Source organism: Benincasa hispida, chromosome 6 (assembly GCF_009727055.1).
Source record: "Benincasa hispida cultivar B227 chromosome 6, ASM972705v1, whole genome shotgun sequence".
Classification (NCBI taxonomy): Eukaryota; Viridiplantae; Streptophyta; class Magnoliopsida; order Cucurbitales; family Cucurbitaceae; genus Benincasa; species Benincasa hispida.
In genome coordinates, this window is record NC_052354.1 from 33,931,711 (window position 1) to 33,950,682 (window position 18,972).

General features: G+C 31.4%; 1 protein-coding gene across 1 annotated transcript; it reads left to right on the top strand.

The window, feature by feature from the left end:
* The first annotated feature begins 12,040 nt into the window (after positions 1-12,040).
* Positions 12,041-18,220, top strand: LOC120079622 (ethylene receptor 1). The gene is made up of 7 exons (XM_039033875.1): positions 12,041-12,374; positions 13,027-13,971; positions 14,763-15,131; positions 15,218-15,484; positions 15,597-15,721; positions 15,851-16,048; positions 17,585-18,220. The coding sequence occupies exons 2-7, from the start codon at positions 13,066-13,068 to the stop codon at positions 17,940-17,942; spliced, it is 2,223 nt and encodes a 740-aa protein (XP_038889803.1). The 5' UTR covers positions 12,041-12,374; positions 13,027-13,065; the 3' UTR covers positions 17,943-18,220.
* The last annotated feature ends 752 nt before the right edge of the window (positions 18,221-18,972 follow it).

Genomic DNA, 18,972 nt, shown 5'->3' on the forward strand with positions numbered 1-18,972 from the left:
AATAGTTGAATTCTTAGCTAAGTTAATAAAAAAAAAGTTTTAAAAAAGTATTTTTTTTTTTTTTTTTTTTTTTTTTTTTTTAGTTTTCAAAGCTTAACATGGTTTTTGAAAATATTGGTAAATAGTACATAACAAATCAAGAAATTCAGAGCTAGAAACAATTTATAGACTTGATTTTAAAAAATCATAAACTAGAAACCAAATGATTACCAAATAGAACATTAAAATTTTATTTTTGTTTTTAGAATTTGCCTAAAGACTTCGACTTTTTTACTTAAGAAAGATGAAAATTATAGTAAGAAATTAAGAGGAAATAGGTTTAATTTTTAAAAATTAAAAATTAAAAACTAAAAACCAAATGGTTATCAAATCCGATCTTAATTTTTTACTTTAAAATTTATGTAAAGATTTAGTTAATATTTGAAAAACATTATTAAAATTTAAATATTTTTTATTTTTTTAATGTGATTCATAAACTAATTAAGAAGTAAATGTGGTTATGAACTATCATGTTACATTATAAAAACCGACACGTAATTTTAATTAAAAAACTCATAATATACGAATTTAATGAAGTACAAGGATAATTATGAGTTACCAAAGAATCAAACCTTTTATTTTAATTTAACATATAAGAATGAAAATTTGAGCACTAATTTATTATTATTTTTTTAATCAAACTATATACTATATTGACGTAAAGAATTAAATTTATAATAATAAAAAAAGAAATTTAATTACATTTGGAAGTTTGTTCATGTTGATCTTTTTTCCCAAAACGAAATTCTTGTTCAAGAGGTTCATCAATTTTATTTATTTATTTATTTTTGTAATTTTTTAAGGAAAGATATCCATCAAACTTATTAATAAAGACCGCATCTTTCCTTAACATTTTAATTTGTTTAAATTTTATGGATATAAAGTCCATCACATAAATTTGTTTTTTCTTTAATAAATTGCATGTTTAGTTCAATGGAATACATTGATTTGAACTTGATTCAATTCATAAAACAGTTTTCGGTTATATACTATCGGTAAGAGTATTTTTCAAGTTTTTTTTTTTTTTTGTTTAGAGTTAAAAGAGTATATTAATGCAATTTTTGAGAGTCTAACTTTTTTAAATAAGGATATTAATAGTTTTCATCTATATACTAACGACAAAGGAATTTGAACTTTGTTTTTTTAACCAGAAAAGTTTGAGAATACTAATGAAACTTCATAAAGTTGTTGACTTTTTTTTTTTTTTTTTTTTAATAAAGTATAAAGTTTTGAGGAATATTTTAATTTATATTATTAAACCTTTTCTAGACCATAACACGTGCGAGACATGCGGAATTTATATTTTTATTTTAGTACATAAAAGATGTTTAAAAATATTCTAATTAATGAATAAAACAGTGAATTTATGAAATTTTAAAGAATAAATGGCATGATTATCTGTTTAAATATATGTCCAGTCTGGCCTATGTTAGATCGTGGTGTTTCATATCTATAGTCTAAATTATATACATATATGAAAAAAGATATACCACTTCGACTCAAATGATCTTAATGAAAAAAATGACATGATTGTCCATTCAAACATATAACCACCATTAGATCATGACTATTTGTACTGGGTGTGTTATGTCCTAGTTTATTGTTTGTGTACTTTATATATTAGTTTGACTTTTATATTGTACACCCACTAGCTTAGGTCAACTGGAAGATTGTTGGGGTTGGTGCTCTAAATCTTGTAGAGTTCTATAGTTTGTAATCGTATTGTACAAACATCTTATTTATCTAATAAAATATGTGATGTTTTATTTAATATTTAGTTGCATTAATCCACAAACCAATAAACTAACATCTAAGATTATCTTGTAGCTTAAACATGTATGTAGAGACATATGGGTAGATCATGTGATAACCTAAATGGTCTGTAGTAGATGGATAAGGTTGGATACCTTATCCTGGTGACACTACGAGTATGACCCGCTTTGTAGATGTTACAATTGTTGTAAAGTGCTACAAATGATCTGATCCCGATCATTCATGTGGAGACATATGAGCGAAGATATTCTATACAAACTCTTTTGTAAGGAGTTTGTATAAGACCGGACCATAAAATGACTAGTCTCATTATATAATGTCGTTCGTAATAGAGACTTACATTTCATCAGGATGACCATAGGTAATATAACTTGAATCCTGAGTGAGTTATGAACTCCTACTTAGGAAGACGGTCCTTTGATTTATATGGATGAGAGTAGCCAGATCGCCGACTCCATAAGCTTACCATTATGAGGATTCGTCAGATTGGGGAGCTGGGAACATAACTATATAAGAAGGAATTCACTCATTCCTTAATGTCAGGGCACGCAGATAAATTATTCTTAAGGGCTGATTTCGGGTCTCCTAGCCCGAGAAGGGTTTGGCCATAATTGGACTATGATTTATTGTTCATTAGAGGCATCAGTGATACTTAAGAAGTTAGATGTAACTACAGGGTAAAACGGTAATTTTGGTCCAGCTGTACTTATGAGCAATTTGTGAAGAGTCATTGTACTATTGAATGCTTATATCCAATGGACACAAAAATATATCTATAGCGCAAAGAGTGCAGCTGTCGATTTTTAATAGAGTTCCCGACAATTAACGGATGGTGAATATTTTAATTAAGGAGTTTGACTAATTATTCATGTACCGAGCTTCAAGTTATAGGTTCAGAGGTCCCCTCTATAGCTCAACGAGAATTAATGAGAATCAATTTTTGGATTAATTTGAATGGTTCAAATTAATTGTTCAAATTAATTAAATGTGTTATAATTAATTTAATCTAATTATATATGATATAATTACTATAATGTATTTGATACGTTATAATATAAAGTATATATGAGAGAGAATAAATATTTGAATATGATTTAAATATTAATTATACGAACTGGATTCATATAATTAAATTTAATATAAATGAGATTTATATTAAATGTTGTTGTTGAAAGAATAGAAACTATAGGTAATATTGTATTTGATATAATATAGAAACTATAGGTTATATATGTTATATTTGATATAACACATAGTTTAATATATCATATAAACATATATTAAATTATTTATTAAAATAAATTATTTTAATTTATTTAAAAAATTATTTTCTTTCTAATACACGTTAGTGGGGTTGGGATCCTTTCTCCTTCCTTTGGTTTTTTCACAAAGAACGACGAACACAAAAACGTTCCGTGATTTTCCTAATCTTCCCCTTCTCTTCTCTCTAAAAAATTCCCTCTTTTTCAAAATAACCAGAGCCCACACCTTCTAGATTCTCATCTAGAGAATACAGTGGTAACATCGTGGTGGTGTCCTTTTTGGTTCGAGGGATTTTACTTGAAGAACAGTTCTTCAAAGGTAAGGGTTTATAAACTCATTTTCAATTTTGTAATTTTTTCTCAAACATATTGTATTTTTCTGATTAGATGCATAATTTTTGTTTGTTTGCTTTAAAATACACATTATGTAAATTTTGGATTTTTAGGTCCAATCCCGTTTTTCGCACGAGGACCGTCAAAGGTTTCTTCAATTTCGTATATATGATTTAGATCACATCTATAGAGGAAAAGATATACTACATTGTTGTGTAACCACTTGACTCGAAATATAGTTGTAACAAGACAACAAATGTGACTGCTCATTCAAACATATCTTTAATGTTAGATGATGACTGTTTCATATCTATGATATATATTACACCTACACATGAAAGAATACAACACTTTGTATGTAACTACCTTGACCGAATAGTTATAACAAAGGTGTTACCAAATTAATAAATAAAGAATGCAGAAAATGTAAAGAATAGAGAATCGACCATAGATTTACATAGCTCACTAACAGTGTGTTAGCTACTACGAGACAGAGGGAGAAAAGTTTTATTAGAGAGAATGTTATAGAATACAAAATGAATGTCACCTCTAAGGTTTATATATCGCACTGCACTAAACTTTATAGTCATAAACGTAAATTACATAAAGATGGAAAATACATAAATCACTTAGGTCAACGAGACCTTCGTACTTGGTTGTTCGAAGCCCCAAGTAACAAATTCAAAGCATTCCAACAAATCTTCACATTGACTTGAATTCTCTCACTGATAACCAATGTACCAGATGCAACATAAGCAACATAACTAAATATACCCAAACTTCTTTCTCATGTCTTAGAGTATCCCAAAAGGTACCATTAACAGTTCAGAACAATTCTTGGTTTGTTTTCTACGTAGAAATAGAACAAAAGTGATTTGATAACTAATGGGTAAAAACTAGAAGGCATACCAATATTATTTACAACTTAATTTTTGTAGGCGTTGTTTGATATATATATATATATATATAAATATATATATATATATATATATATATAAAATAGGAGGTGGAGAATTCGAACTACGAATCTCTTGATTGCTAACACATCTCGCATATCAATTAAGTTTTGCTCGTTTTGATTAAAAAAGTCATAGTATCCATTCATTGTGACTCAAAATATACATTTGACATTTCATTTACAACATTAATAGCAAAATCAATTATTACACATTGGCTATTTAAAAAAAATATATAATCCATTAGCTACCATGTCATTTTACATAAATGACATCATATATGATATCATATATCATGGTGTGACAAATGATGTTATGTATGATTTTCTTTAAAATAATAATAATAACTTGGAATCAATTCTAAAACTCGAGAACTATGTCAAGACTTTCAAAATCTTGAAAACATATTCAAAGTTTGAGTGTATTTAATAATACTTGGGATATACCCATTTTTATAAGTAATTAAAACATATTTTCACACTCACGATAATTTATCAGGTAAGAAATAATGATCGGACAATTGGATAAAATACACAAAAATAAGTGTTGTTTTCTAAATAAATTATAATAATGGACAAACTTTAAATTAACTCTCAACTTCATCACCACCCTATCTCTCTCTTCCTTTTCTAATCTCCATCTCTTTTTTCTCTCTCTCTTCTCATTCTCACTGATATTTCTATGATCTCTTTCTCTATCCCTCTCTAAGATACAAGAATTGCTCTTATCCTTCCTTGATAATCACTTTATAAAAGGGTTGATTTCTTTTGAAAAGGGACACATAACCCTCAAAGCTAGAACTATTGGTTGGTGTACTTTCTTTTCCTCTCTCTCACAAAGGAAGATTTGAAATTTCTTCATTCATTATTTTACTTTCCTCTCAAATTGCTAAATGCATTTGGGGAATCAATTAGTGTTGAATAATACACATCAAATTTTCATACATATATTCATATTAACACTCTCTTATGTGATTCTCTAGGATTTTTTGTTGTCACAATAATATTGGTTTCATTTATTATTATTGTTGTTGATTTAATTTATTTTTTTGCATTAATTGCATACACATGCTTTCAATTTTACTTACTATGTTTGAGATTTGATTTGAATAGTTTGGACATCTTTTTCATTGTGTAGATATACATATCATTTTGAATATATGTTGGTTCTCTTTTAGTCTTTCATTTTTCTTATAAATTATATCACAAATGCATATGTATCTTGAAAATAATTATTTTGCTTTTACGAACTTTTTATATTAAAGATTAAATCATTATAAATATTAAATTAAAACTAAATCACTACAATTTTAAAAATATATGAACTAACACATTGCATGCTTTAAAACTTTGAGATCAAATTGTTGTTTCAATAAATGTATAAAACTAAATACATATTAATTGATTTGGATATAACTAATCAACTAATTAAGATACACATCATTGATTAAAAGGTAAATGGGATAATTTAAGTCTCATTTAACTTACACTAAATCTCCTTCTTTTGCTATTTCTTATCTAACTCTTACCCAAACAGAGGTAAATTATTTGGGGAAGTTTTTATTGTATCCACCATCCTACTTAAAGAGGAGTTTTTGTTTACTTCTCACTAGATTTCATAGTTATTAATTATAACTTTTGGGACTAAATTACTACAAATCTTAAACGGTAGAGATTGAAATAATTACATATTAAAGTTTCAAGATTAAATCATCACAATTTTAAAAGTATATGAACTAAATTATTACACATACTAAAATTTTAAGAATAAATTGTTATTTCAATAAATGTACAAGACTAAATTCGTATTTTTAACTAACTTGACCTAACTTAACTATATTTAATGAAGGAACTCTATTTACAAAGAATCTTTGAATGGAAGCAGATCGTTCAAATCCCATTGTGAATGAACACATACATTTATAGTCATACAAGAACATATTATGCATAAATCTTAAATTACAGCATGCTTTCAAATAAAAACAAAGGATCAAGAGACTATACCTTTTAAGAACCGTTCTTCAAGTAAATCCCTTGATAGTACTCGTTCACGAACGCAGTAAACAAGTCACGAACTCCCTCGATCAAGCAGCAAGCAACAACTTGATCCTCGAACCAAACAGGACACTACCACTTGGTGACCTTGGTATTCCGGTGTGAGAATCCAGAAGTGGTGGGCTTTGGCTAATTTTGGTTAGAGGGAAGGTTTAGAGTTTGAGGAGGAAGACGATCGAGTAGACGAACAACACTATCGTGTAAACGAACAAGTCTATCGCATAGACAAGTCTATCGCATAGACAAGTCTCTCGATCGTGTATATAATAAGGTTATCGTATAGTCTCTTAAGCAATCATGTAGATACTCGATTGTTAATCGCGTATGTTGTTCACTTGTCTTTGGAATAATTAAAACAATTTCATTTATCCCAATTTACCATTAAAACTAAATAACTACCCACTAAGGGTGGTTATTGAGAAAAAAGAGTTAATTATCATATAATTAAAAAATCATAATAAATATGATAACTAACTATCATATTATATTTATAATCTATAGTTTTAATATTGCATCATATACAATATATAAACCATAGTTCTTTTTTCTCTATTTTATGACATTTAATATAAATCATATTTATATTAAATTTAATAACTATGAATTTAATTCATAGAAAATATATTTGAATTATATTCAAATATTAGTTCCTCCAATCAAACAATAATGTATTAAATACATTATATCAATTATATCTTATATAATTGAATTAATTGAATTATATCATATATAATCAAATTTCCCATTATTAATTTAAACATTTCAAATTAACCCAAAAACTGATTATCAACTTAAATCCATTGAGCTACTAAGGGGACCTTATGGACATGTAGCTTGAAGCTTCAACCATACGTGAATAACGGATTAAACTCTTCAATTACATTATCCACCATCCATTAACTGTTGGGCACTTTATTAAAGACTGATAGCTGCACTATTCGCACTACAAATATATTTTTGTGTCCATTGGATATAACCAATCAACAGTACGATGACTCTTCATAAATCGCTCGTAAGTACAGCTGGGCCAAATTACTATTTTGCCCCTGTAGTTACATCTAACTCCTTAAGTACCACTGATCCCTCTAATGAACAATAAATCATAGTCCCACTATAACTAAACCCCTCTTGGGCCAAGAGATGGTGTGGCACCACATTGTTCAAGACTCGGAATCAGCCCTTAAAGGAGCAATTTATCTACTTACTCCTGTTTTAGGGAAGAAGTGAATTCCATCTTGTGTAGGTAAGTTCCCAACTCCCCAATCAAATGAATCCCCACGATGGTAGGCTTGTTGAGTCGGCGATCTAGTCAATCTCACCCATGTAAATCAAAGAACCGTCCTAATAGGCAAAAGTTCACAACTCACTCAGGATTAAGGTCATGTTACCTATGGTCATCCTAGTGAAATGAAAGTCTCTATTATGAATGACGTTATATAACGAGACTAAGCATTTTGTGGTCTGGTCTTATACAAACTCCTTTGTATAGAATATCCTCGTTGACATGTCTAACACATGAATAATCAGGATTAGATCATTTATAGCACTTTACAACATTTGTAACACCTACAAAGCGGGTCATAATCGTAGTGTCACCAGGATAAGGTACCCAACATTATCCATATACTATAGACCATTCAGGTTATCATTTAAACACGATCCACTTGTATGTCTCCACATACATGTTTAAGTTACAACGATAACCATAGATCTTAGTTTATTGGTTTGTGGTTAATGCAACCAAAATATCATATATTTCATAGACAGAAGTGAATAAAATATCATATATCATTAATCACAGAATGTTTGTTCATACAAGTATTTACAAACTACAGGACCCTACGAGATTCAACCCCAACAATCTTCCACTTGTCCTAAAGCTAGTGGGCTGTACAAGATAATCAAATTACAAGTACACAAAATAACAAACTAGGGCATAATACGCCCAGTACAAGAGTTAAGACATGCATAACTAATTAAAAGATTAAGGGTGTGTTTGGGACAAGAATTATCATAAACTATAGTAATCAAATCTTGCTACAGTAAATATTATTTTGTATTCCCCAATTAGCTACAATCAACACTATTTCAAGACCCTCCATTTGCTAGAGTATTCACTATTTGCTACAGTTTTTACTATTCTATGTTAATCATTTTTTTTTTATTCTTTGTTACAGTATTTACTATCTTCTTCTCAAACTAAAATAGTTTACACCCTAAACATATTATAACTCAAACTAAAATAATCTACAATCAAAATACAAATTATTATAACCCAACTATAATAATCTAGGATTATAATAACCACCTCCTCGCTTCAAACGCCCCCTAAAGAGATCACCCATGCATTTAACTTACACTAAATCTCCTTTCTTTTTGCTATTTCCAAACTCCCCAAAAAGAGGTCAATTTGGGGAAATTTTTATTGTATCCTCCACTTAAAGGAATTTTTGTTACTTCTCACTAAATTCCATATTTATTAATTATAAAATTTGAGATTAAATTATTATAAATTTTAAATGGTAAAGACCAAAATAATTACATACTAAAGCTTTGAAATTAAATTGTCACAATTTTTTAAATATGTGAACTATAATACAGCAGGATTACAAATAAAGTACGTATTGATGAAAAAAAGTTCAAATAACAAAGGAAAATGAAGTTATATGGAGAAAACAAATATGTTAATAATTAGGTTGAGGCGTGAATATCTCGCTTTATTTAAAGAGTTTCAAGCCCTCTGCGATATAAGTCGTATCTATTTATATCAACCAACGATGCAACAAATATTTCTTTGTCCTATCCCGTCTAAGATATAACAACTCAATTGAAACGTTGTGTAACTCAAACCACTTTGCACTCAAAGATTGAGCTCAAAGCTCCATGAATAAAAACACCATTTCTTTTGGTCAATTGCTCGTAAAAGAGCTAATGAGAGAAAGTAAGAAAGAAATATATATTGAGTATTGTGTTGGGTTTTATGTCCTAAAACTCGCAGTTTGTAATGTTAAACATTTCCTATTATCAATAAAGATGTTATTGATATTTATTTGATAAAATTGTTGTTGAATATGTAAATTGCACTTGTAAATACTAAATCCAATAAACTAAAGACCCATGACCATTATATGAATACTTGAACTTGTGTGGCGACATAAAGATGGATCAAGTTCGAGTAAATAGCCAAAACGGTCTATAGTATATGAATAAGGTTGAGTGTCTTATTTTGGTAACACTATTGGACGTGACTCACTTTGTAGTTATTAAAATTTGTTATAAAGTGCTACAAATAAAATGATCCTGATTCGTTCATGTAGTAACATGAGGAGCGGGGACGTCATATGCAATGAGTTTGCATAAGATTGGACCAATAAATAAATCACTCTTACTTTATAATGGTGTTTACTGTTTAAGATTGACTGTTTCGAATCGATTACCTAGGTAACTCGATCTTTATCCTGAGCTAACTATGAACTCCTATTTATTCGAGATCATCCTTGGATTTGTATAGGTGATGGTTGACTCAACAATGCCGACACAATAAGCCTCCCATTTAGGAGTAAGACTGGGTAGATAGCTGGGGACATAGGGTGCTAAACGAAATTCACACCTACCCAATTTAGGGATAGTAGAGAGGTTGTTCTCTTAAATACTGAATCCATGTCTTGAACAATGGACCTCACCCTCTCAATGGCCCGAGAGGGATTTGGTTTAGTGATTGGATCATAAATCAATTTTTCATAGAGGATCAGTGGAACTTAAAGAACAAAATGTATATTTGGGGGTAAAACAATATTTGACCCAGTCGTTATTACGAATAACCTGTGAATGATTGACTTACTGATTATGGTTAAACCAAGTGGACAGAATTATATATACAGTGAAAAGAGTGCAACTATCGAGCTATAGTAGTGTGTCTTGGCAGTTAACGAATATTGATTAATTCAATCTAAAGAGTTCAGCCAATTAATTTCAAATTGTTGGAGCTCATGATCTGTAGATAATGTTCCTCTACTAGCTCGTAAAATATTAACACTTTGGATTAGTGAATTGAGTGGTTTTGAAATGTTTAAAATCGAAGGGTTTCAATTTGAAGTATTCAAATTCTAAATTAGGGTTTGAATTTGAAATGTTGAAATTCAATTTATGGTTTGGATAATTATATTTGATATAATTAACGTTTAATTTTGTTGAAATTAAACGAAATTGAAGAGTTTAAAATATTAAAATATTGACTACATGAATATGATTCATATTTAAAATTAGATGATTGATTAATTTAATATTTGATACTAAATTTGTTTAATTAATTAAAATCAAATTACTATTCAATTTTAAATTCAATTTTTAGAAATTGAATTTTGTATTTGATTAATTTTTAAAATTAAATTAATTGAAAATTGAAAATTGATTTGGTTAGGGAAAAAAATCCACATTTTCTGGTTGCTTGGTGGATTAAACACAAAATCAACACCTAGCTCTTTATGTGAGTGTCATTTGAAGTGTCAATGGCTGAGATGTGAAGTGCTTGCTTGTATTTGATACATAAAAGAACTAAAATTTCTGAGAAAAAAAGAAGAGGTTGCTGGATTTTTGAAATTCTATATAAATTCTCCCTCTATATCAAAACCCTCTTTGTTCCATACCCAATTGACTTCAAATATGAGTTCCACCATTCAAATCCTAGGCTGAGAATAATGAAGAAGATACTTTTGGTGGTCTACTGTTGATCTGAAGCTCAAATTCGCAGAGAGCAGCTTGGATTTTGTGGAATTCTTCAAAGATATTGTATTCTTGAAACCCTAAACATTTTTTGCATGCTTTGAAACTCGAATTAAGTGTAATTAGAGTGTTTATTGATTCTGATTGCTTTCGTTGTATGCTTGTACATTTCATCATATTAATAGGTGTGTTGTATTGTGTGATTTGAGAAAAGGAAACACTAGATATTCATACTACATTTTTTATATTGATAATCAATATATAATTAATGAATTTTATTTAACATTTCTCCAAATAACCACAATAAATACATTTTTCTCTAATTTGTAAATAAAAACCTTTTTTAACTTTCTAACTTTCTCATGTATAAGTTAAAAACACATTAAAAATGTAACAACGCGTATTCTTAACTAACACGAGCATGATTTAATTGAACAAAATATATATCATTATTGACTGAAAAAAAAATCAAAAGTTTGAATCCTCAACCAACACGTAAACTAACTCAACCTCTCTTATTTTTTTATAACCCTTATATCCAAAAGAGGTAAATTTGGTGTAATTTTCATTGTATCCTCCACCCTACAACCCTACTTAAAAAGGGGAATTTTTGTTATTTCTCACTAAATTCCATAATTTATCAATTAAACAATTGGGACCCCACTGAAGAAAAAAGTACACAAAATGGGGTCATAACCCATCACTATCCGTTCTTTCAAGCAACTTTTTAACATTTAATTATAATTAATTAACTCTATTGAGATGGTGCATGAATCTGAATATTATAAATTAAATTAAAATAAAATAAACATTTATTTCCAAAAAGAATATGAATAAAAAAAATGTGGAGGGAGAGAGAGGGGGAAATGGGGTTAGCGTTAAAGGACGTGGATAAAAGGAAGTGGAGTGTAAGAGAGATGGAACCGACGTTGACTTAAATGTTTTCCTTCTCAATTTCTTCACTTTCCGTTTGCTTGTCTCAGAACTCTCAAAACCCCACCACACCCAGGAAAAAAAATAAATAAAGTTAGAGAGAGAAAGGTGAAATTGAATTGAAAATACCCAGAAACATTGCATTTAGACTCTAAACACCTTTCTGGGTCTCCGAAATTTGGGAGAAAAATGGTGGAACAAACACCCTTTGTGGGGTTAAACGTGAAGAACGATTGAAGTTGCCGTTTGGTGGTTTTCTCTTCTCTTTTTGTTGTTTGTCTCAAATGAGCAAAAGAACCCAGGTAATTGGTTGATTGATAATTCTCTTTTTGAGTTTTGGTGTTGTTTTTGGGGGGTGGGGGTTGATTTTTGGAGTGTTTTGAGTTTGAATCGTTTGTTTGATGAAATGGGTGCTGCGAAATGTGTTTTTTAGAACGGGATTGTGTGTTTTTTAACTGATCTTGAGCTGGGGTGGTTGTTATTTCATCTGGGTTTTGGTGCTTTAGATTTTGAAGTCGGTCGAATGGTTGAGTATGTTGTTGAGTTATTCTAGGTCGAGATTTTCTTGACGTGGAATGAGTTTTTATTACTAATATGTTTTGTTCTCATGGTGGATCTGGTGTCTGTCATGGTTATGAAATTGTGATATCAACTATGAACAAGAACCCAGAATTTTGTCTACAAAGATTTATGCAAACATAAAATGGGTCTTGTTGGTTGGTTTTGAAGATAAACATTAGCGTAGAGAAGAAGCAGAGTGTCCCTGTTCGATGTATTATCTGCTTCTTATGTTCTTTAGGGGTGGGTTGGTGTTGGCTGATATTTCATTGGGAATGTTTTCTTCTAACAAGCACAGACACGAAGGCGTTGCCCAAGTTGGAGTTGCTATATGAACATGTATCTCTGACTTGGTGTATTCATTGGTATAAATCTGTTTTTGTTTTCATGAACCAGATAAACAGGTAAATCATAGGCCAGCGAGGTGTGGTCGCCATGGAGACTTGTTATTGCATTGAGCCACAATGGCCTGCTGATGAGCTGTTGATGAAGTATCAGTATATCTCTGATTTCTTCATTGCGCTCGCATACTTCTCAATCCCGTTGGAGCTCATTTACTTCGTAAAGAAATCTGCAGTGTTTCCTTACAGATGGGTTCTTGTTCAGTTTGGTGCTTTCATTGTTCTTTGTGGGGCAACACATCTTATTAACTTATGGACCTTCACCATGCATTCAAGAACGGTAGCAGTAGTAATGACCACTGCAAAGGTTTTAACTGCTGTGGTATCATGTGCAACTGCCCTTATGCTTGTACATATTATACCAGATTTATTGAGTGTTAAAACTAGAGAGTTGTTTTTGAAAAACAAGGCTGCTGAATTGGATAGGGAAATGGGACTCATTCGTACCCAAGAAGAAACTGGTCGACACGTAAGGATGCTTACTCATGAAATTAGGAGTACTCTTGATAGACATACGATACTAAAAACCACTCTTGTTGAGCTGGGAAGAACTTTGGCTTTGGAAGAGTGTGCACTTTGGATGCCAACTCGTACTGGATTAGAACTTCAACTATCCTATACTCTTCATCAGCAGAATCCAGTGGGATATACTGTCCCCATCAATCTCCCGGTGATCAGTCAAGTTTTTAGTAGTAACCGTGCAGTAAAAATATCCCCAAATTGCCCAGTGGCGAGGCTACGACCTCTTGCTGGGAGATACGTGCCTGGAGAGGTTGTTGCTGTTCGTGTCCCTCTATTGCATCTTTCTAATTTTCAAATAAATGATTGGCCAGAGCTTTCAACTAAGCGATATGCGCTTATGGTTTTGATGCTTCCATCAGATAGTGCTAGACAATGGCGCGTTCATGAGTTGGAGCTGGTTGAAGTTGTTGCTGATCAGGTATTCATTCACTTGTTGGCGGCATTTCTTTAATAAAACTCCTCTGTGTAATCTGATAAGAAGTTAAATGCAACATGTTTGTCTAGAATTTCCATCTATTACCGCTTCTCATCCAAGTTGTAGATAATCTGAACTTTTTTATCTTATAAATATCAACACTATACTATTATTCCACGGTTGATTTTAAACTATAATTCAGAACAGTTAAAGCAGTTGCTTTAACTTTGCTGCAGCGTGGAGCTGAATCTTGGCATGTTAGACAGGTGGACAGGCCTTATGAATTTATTGCATGGTGATCTCTTCTAGTTGTTGCCTGGGCCAGGGTTTTGCTCCTGTAGTATACCATTTCAATAAATGCATAAAACCAAAAGTTGCATCGTTTGAGACATACTGAATTTGGATAGTGGATCCTTGCATGTTCAACTGGTGGACCACCCCAAGAAATGATTAAAACAAAAATTACATTTTCTTCTTATAGCAAACAACAAAAATGTACTTTTGTTTTATCCAGTTCTTGAGGTAGTACGAGCAAGACCAGTTAGTAACCCATGTAACCTCAAGAAAAGAATTAAACTAAAATTACATATCATCTTCTGTCTTGGTATTCTAGAGTAGTTACTTAGTTATGTAGATTAGAAAATCATATCTATATTACTTGGTACATTATTAAATTAAGTAAAAACATGGTAATTGTGAGAGTGAAGTTTGTTTATTTGAAGAACATATTTGATTTTTGGTGGCCTGATAAATCTTTTCTGATCATTAATCAATGTATGTACATTTCAAATCAGGTAGCAGTTGCTCTTTCTCATGCTGCAATCTTAGAAGAGTCAATGAGGGCAAGAGATCTCTTAATGGAGCAGAATGTTGCCCTTGATCTAGCCAGGAGAGAAGCAGAAACGGCAATACGTGCCCGGAATGATTTCTTGGCTGTCATGAACCATGAGATGAGAACTCCGATGCATGCGATTATTGCCCTCTCTTCATTATTACAAGAGACTGAACTTACACCAGAGCAACGCCTGATGGTTGAAACAATATTAAAAAGCAGTAACCTTTTAGCTACTTTGATAAATGATGTTCTGGATCTTTCAAGGCTTGAAGACGGTAGTCTACAACTGGACATTGGGACTTTTAATCTCCACGCCGTTTTCAAAGAGGTCTGACAATCAATTTTATATAATTAACTTCGTTTCAAACAACTACTACCTATCTGATAATGTAAAATCAACCCTGATTGTTGCAGGTGCTTAACTTGATCAAGCCTGTGGCACTAGTCAAAAAGTTGTCATTGACCTTACATTTGGGTTCTGATTTGCCAATATTGGCCATTGGTGATGAGAAACGTCTCATGCAAGCTATTCTTAATGTTGTGGGTAATGCTGTGAAATTTTCAAAAGAAGGTAGTATATCAATCTCAGCCATTGTTGCAAAATCCGAAACCTTCAGAGAAATTCGAATTCCAGATTTTCACCCTGTGCCAAGTGATAGTCACTTTTATTTACGTGTACAGGTTTGTTTACTTCACATTTAGAATTGAACGATTTTTCATTTGTGAAGATAAGTCTTCTAATATTAATATCAATATGTGGAAAAGATGTTACAAACTTTTTCTTCATATATAGGTAAAAGATACTGGATCCGGAATTAGCCCTCAAGATATTCCAAAGTTGTTCACGAAATTTGCACAAACTACAGTAGGACCAAGAAACTCTGGTGGCAGTGGACTTGGACTTGCAATTTGTAAAAGGTACAATGTTTATAGCTGGTTTTTCTCTTATTGGTCTCAAATTATCCCTTATTGATTACAAGCCTTGTTTCCCACACACCAATGAAGATATGGTCCTCATATAGCTTTCCTTATGTGCTATGTGATCAGGTTTGTGAATCTTATGGAAGGACATATATGGCTTGAAAGTGAAGGTCTTGGAAAGGGATGTACAGCCACTTTCATTGTAAAACTTGGAATTGCTGATCAATCAAATGAATCAAAGCTTCCCTTTACATCAAAAATTCATGAAAACAACACTCATACAAGTTTTCCTGGACTCAAAGTCCTCGTTATGGACGATAATGGGTTAGTAACATTTTACCTATTTTTCTTTCAAAATTTGAAGTTGTTACTTCTTTATTCATGTGTAAATGTAATTTCTAACATGATTGTTCATAATGATTTCTTCCTTTTGAATGAGAAGAAGTAGATTATTCGAGAAGGAAATTAATCAAAATGTGGAAAATTGCACATTCTTTGTGAGATGCCTTTGTGGTGAAAAGCTGCTCTAATTTGATTGGAATAAACTGTTTTTTTATTGTTATACACGGCAGTGACACAAGATCAAATTCTCTTATCTGTAGAAACATTTAAACTCTTCAGTCACAATTGTGTCCCTATCCTGAAGATTTGACATTCTTGTAAAGGAACTTTGAGCACAATCATGTGGCTTTAGGTCCAAAGCGTCTTGAGTCAACTACTTAGGGTAGCAAGTCCTCATGAATTTCAGAGTCACCAAATTCTGTAGTTTGTAGGATTCGGTGGCATTTTTTTTATTATCTTGCAATCGTTTTTGCTGTGGTAAAAACGCAGGAGAATGTTGAAGTAAGCTGGTAAGATAATGAGAAGTCTTTTTAGAGAAGACAAAAACAAAAATCTAAACACGAAGAAATATAATAAATTTCCTGTGGAAGTATGCATAAGGCAAAAGTAATACCACAACAAGGCTATGCCTTCTGTTGATAAATGCACCTGACCCTTCACCAAATGGTCAACAGAGAGTGTCTAGATTTTGATTTTGACTTTTTTTTTAAAGTACAATAATTATCCAAATGGAAATTTGAACCTCCAACCTCAGAGGAAAGAATCGATACCTTGACCGTAAAGCTAGACACTGTTGTCTAAATTTAGTAGTTTTTGTAGGGAAGAAAAGAGAGAGTATTTAGGTTGGTAACAATATTTTCTTTGTTCTTTTGTTCTTGACAAGTTGCCTTTTCCTTCAACTTTCTCCCCTCACCTTTCAATTCCTTCCCCCCCATCCTCTGAGTGTCTTTTTCTGGTTCGGGTGTACTAGACCACATACTCCAGGCGCTCCCAATTGATAATCAGTGCATGAATTTATGTCAAAGAAACATTCTTTTGTCTAATCCTAGAGAAGGCGAATAAGATAGAATGAGTTGGGGCAAATAAGCTTTCACAATAGTTTCTATAAAATCATCCTAGCTGATGTTCATGAAGATAGAATGAAAGTTTCGTCCTTGGTACCATCTCCAAAGATCAATTTGCTTCCATCTAGCTACAAATTAATCTCAAATTCCATTTTTGCAGCCAACATAGTGGTATATGATCCTAAAAAGCTTGGATAAGTTGAGTCGTGGATGGCTACTGGAATTCAACCTAGATTGAGCTTATGACTTTTTTGGAAACATTCTTCTTGTTTGTATTCTATTAATAATCTAGGTTTCTGGTACGTCATTGTTTGACACAAATATTGATCCAAGCCGTTCACCGACTTGTTTAATTTATGTTTCTGAGATTTACACTTTTCGAATTTGAAGACATGCTAAATTTGTTGGAATTGCCTTCCAAGTTCTAATGATCATTCTGCATTTCCTTTCACAGAGTTAGTCGGTCGGTAACGAAAGGACTTCTTGTACATCTTGGTTGTGAGGTAACAACAGCAGGCTCAATTGAGGAGTTCTTAAGAGTCGTCTCCCAGGAACACAAGGTAGTTTTCATGGATATCTGCACTCCTGGTGTTGATGGTTATGAACTAGCTATACGCATTCGTGAAAAATTTACGAAATGCCATGAAAGACCATTCATGGTAGTACTCACTGGGAACTCAGACAAAGTAACAAAGGAGAGCTGCCTCAGAGCTGGCATGGATGGGCTAATACTAAAACCAGTTTCGATTGATAAAATGAGGAGTGTGTTATCGGAACTTATAGAGCGTCGGGTTCTATTCGAAACGTCTTGAAGGAGCAGAGGATAGAGAAAGATATCTAACAGGCAGTTGTGTGTACATACAAGGCATTGTGGTGATGATCCTGAGAGAGTAATTAGGGGACATAGCCCAATTCCAGGTTTCTAACAAACCTGATTCGCCACTTGTACTAGATATACCCAAAAGGAATAGGAGAAGAGATGTGTGTAAAAACATTTTGAAGAGTTCCTTGAAACAAGTTAGATGTCATCCTGTTACTTTGCTATTTTTTTTCTTTTTAATAGAGAATGTTCTATATTTTCTTGACTTCATCTCTCTCTCTCTCTCTCTCTTTCTCTCATTCTTTCATTTTGCTTTTTATATACGTTAACATGGAAACAACAGAGAATATTTTACAATTTCCAGTTTCCAGTTTCAAGTTTCAAATTAAGAAAAAAGTATGAAATTCTCTCTTTTTCACAAGAGATCAATGTTCATCATTGAAAAATGAGAACTAGATGGCATTTTGGGTGGGTTTTTCTAGACATGAGATGAAAGGATTTTTCTGTGCATGTAATAATATAATTTAAATCAGTTTAGTTATTTGGAATTTTTGTTTATTTTTTTTTAATATGCGTGATATCCGTAGCTGATGTGTATTTTGATTAATTTTATTGGTTAAATTGTTTGATCTTCTAAGATAAGAAAATCTGTAAGATGTTAAATGAACAATGGTAAGAAGTAGCACATTTAAGTTTTCACCTTCCAAAACTATCATGCTTTTTGAAAATTCGTAAAAATATATATATATATTTTTTATCAATCTCAGGTGGGATCGACCATCAAGAATTAATTAAAAAATCATTATTTTGCTTATGCAGGTAATCTTCTCAAGATATTGTATTAAATTGTTGCATAATTTTTCAAATCTTTAGATTAATTTATGTTTTCATAATTATATAAATTTCTAAAATTTCAAATGGGTATTCCAATTATCAAATTAAAATTTTCAAATTGATTCAATATTTTTAAATTTTGGAGAAGATCAAATTTTGTGAAAAATTGGGCAAGATTTAGGACATAT

Coding starts and splice junctions, on each gene's coding strand:
- LOC120079622 (XM_039033875.1), top strand. CDS start 13,066: ATGGAGACTTGTTATTGCATTGAGCCACAATGGCCTGCTGATGAGCTG. Junction 13,972..14,762: donor TTGAAGTTGTTGCTGATCAG/GTATTCATTCAC, acceptor ATTTCAAATCAG/GTAGCAGTTGCTCTTTCTCA. Junction 15,132..15,217: donor TCCACGCCGTTTTCAAAGAG/GTCTGACAATCA, acceptor TGATTGTTGCAG/GTGCTTAACTTGATCAAGCC.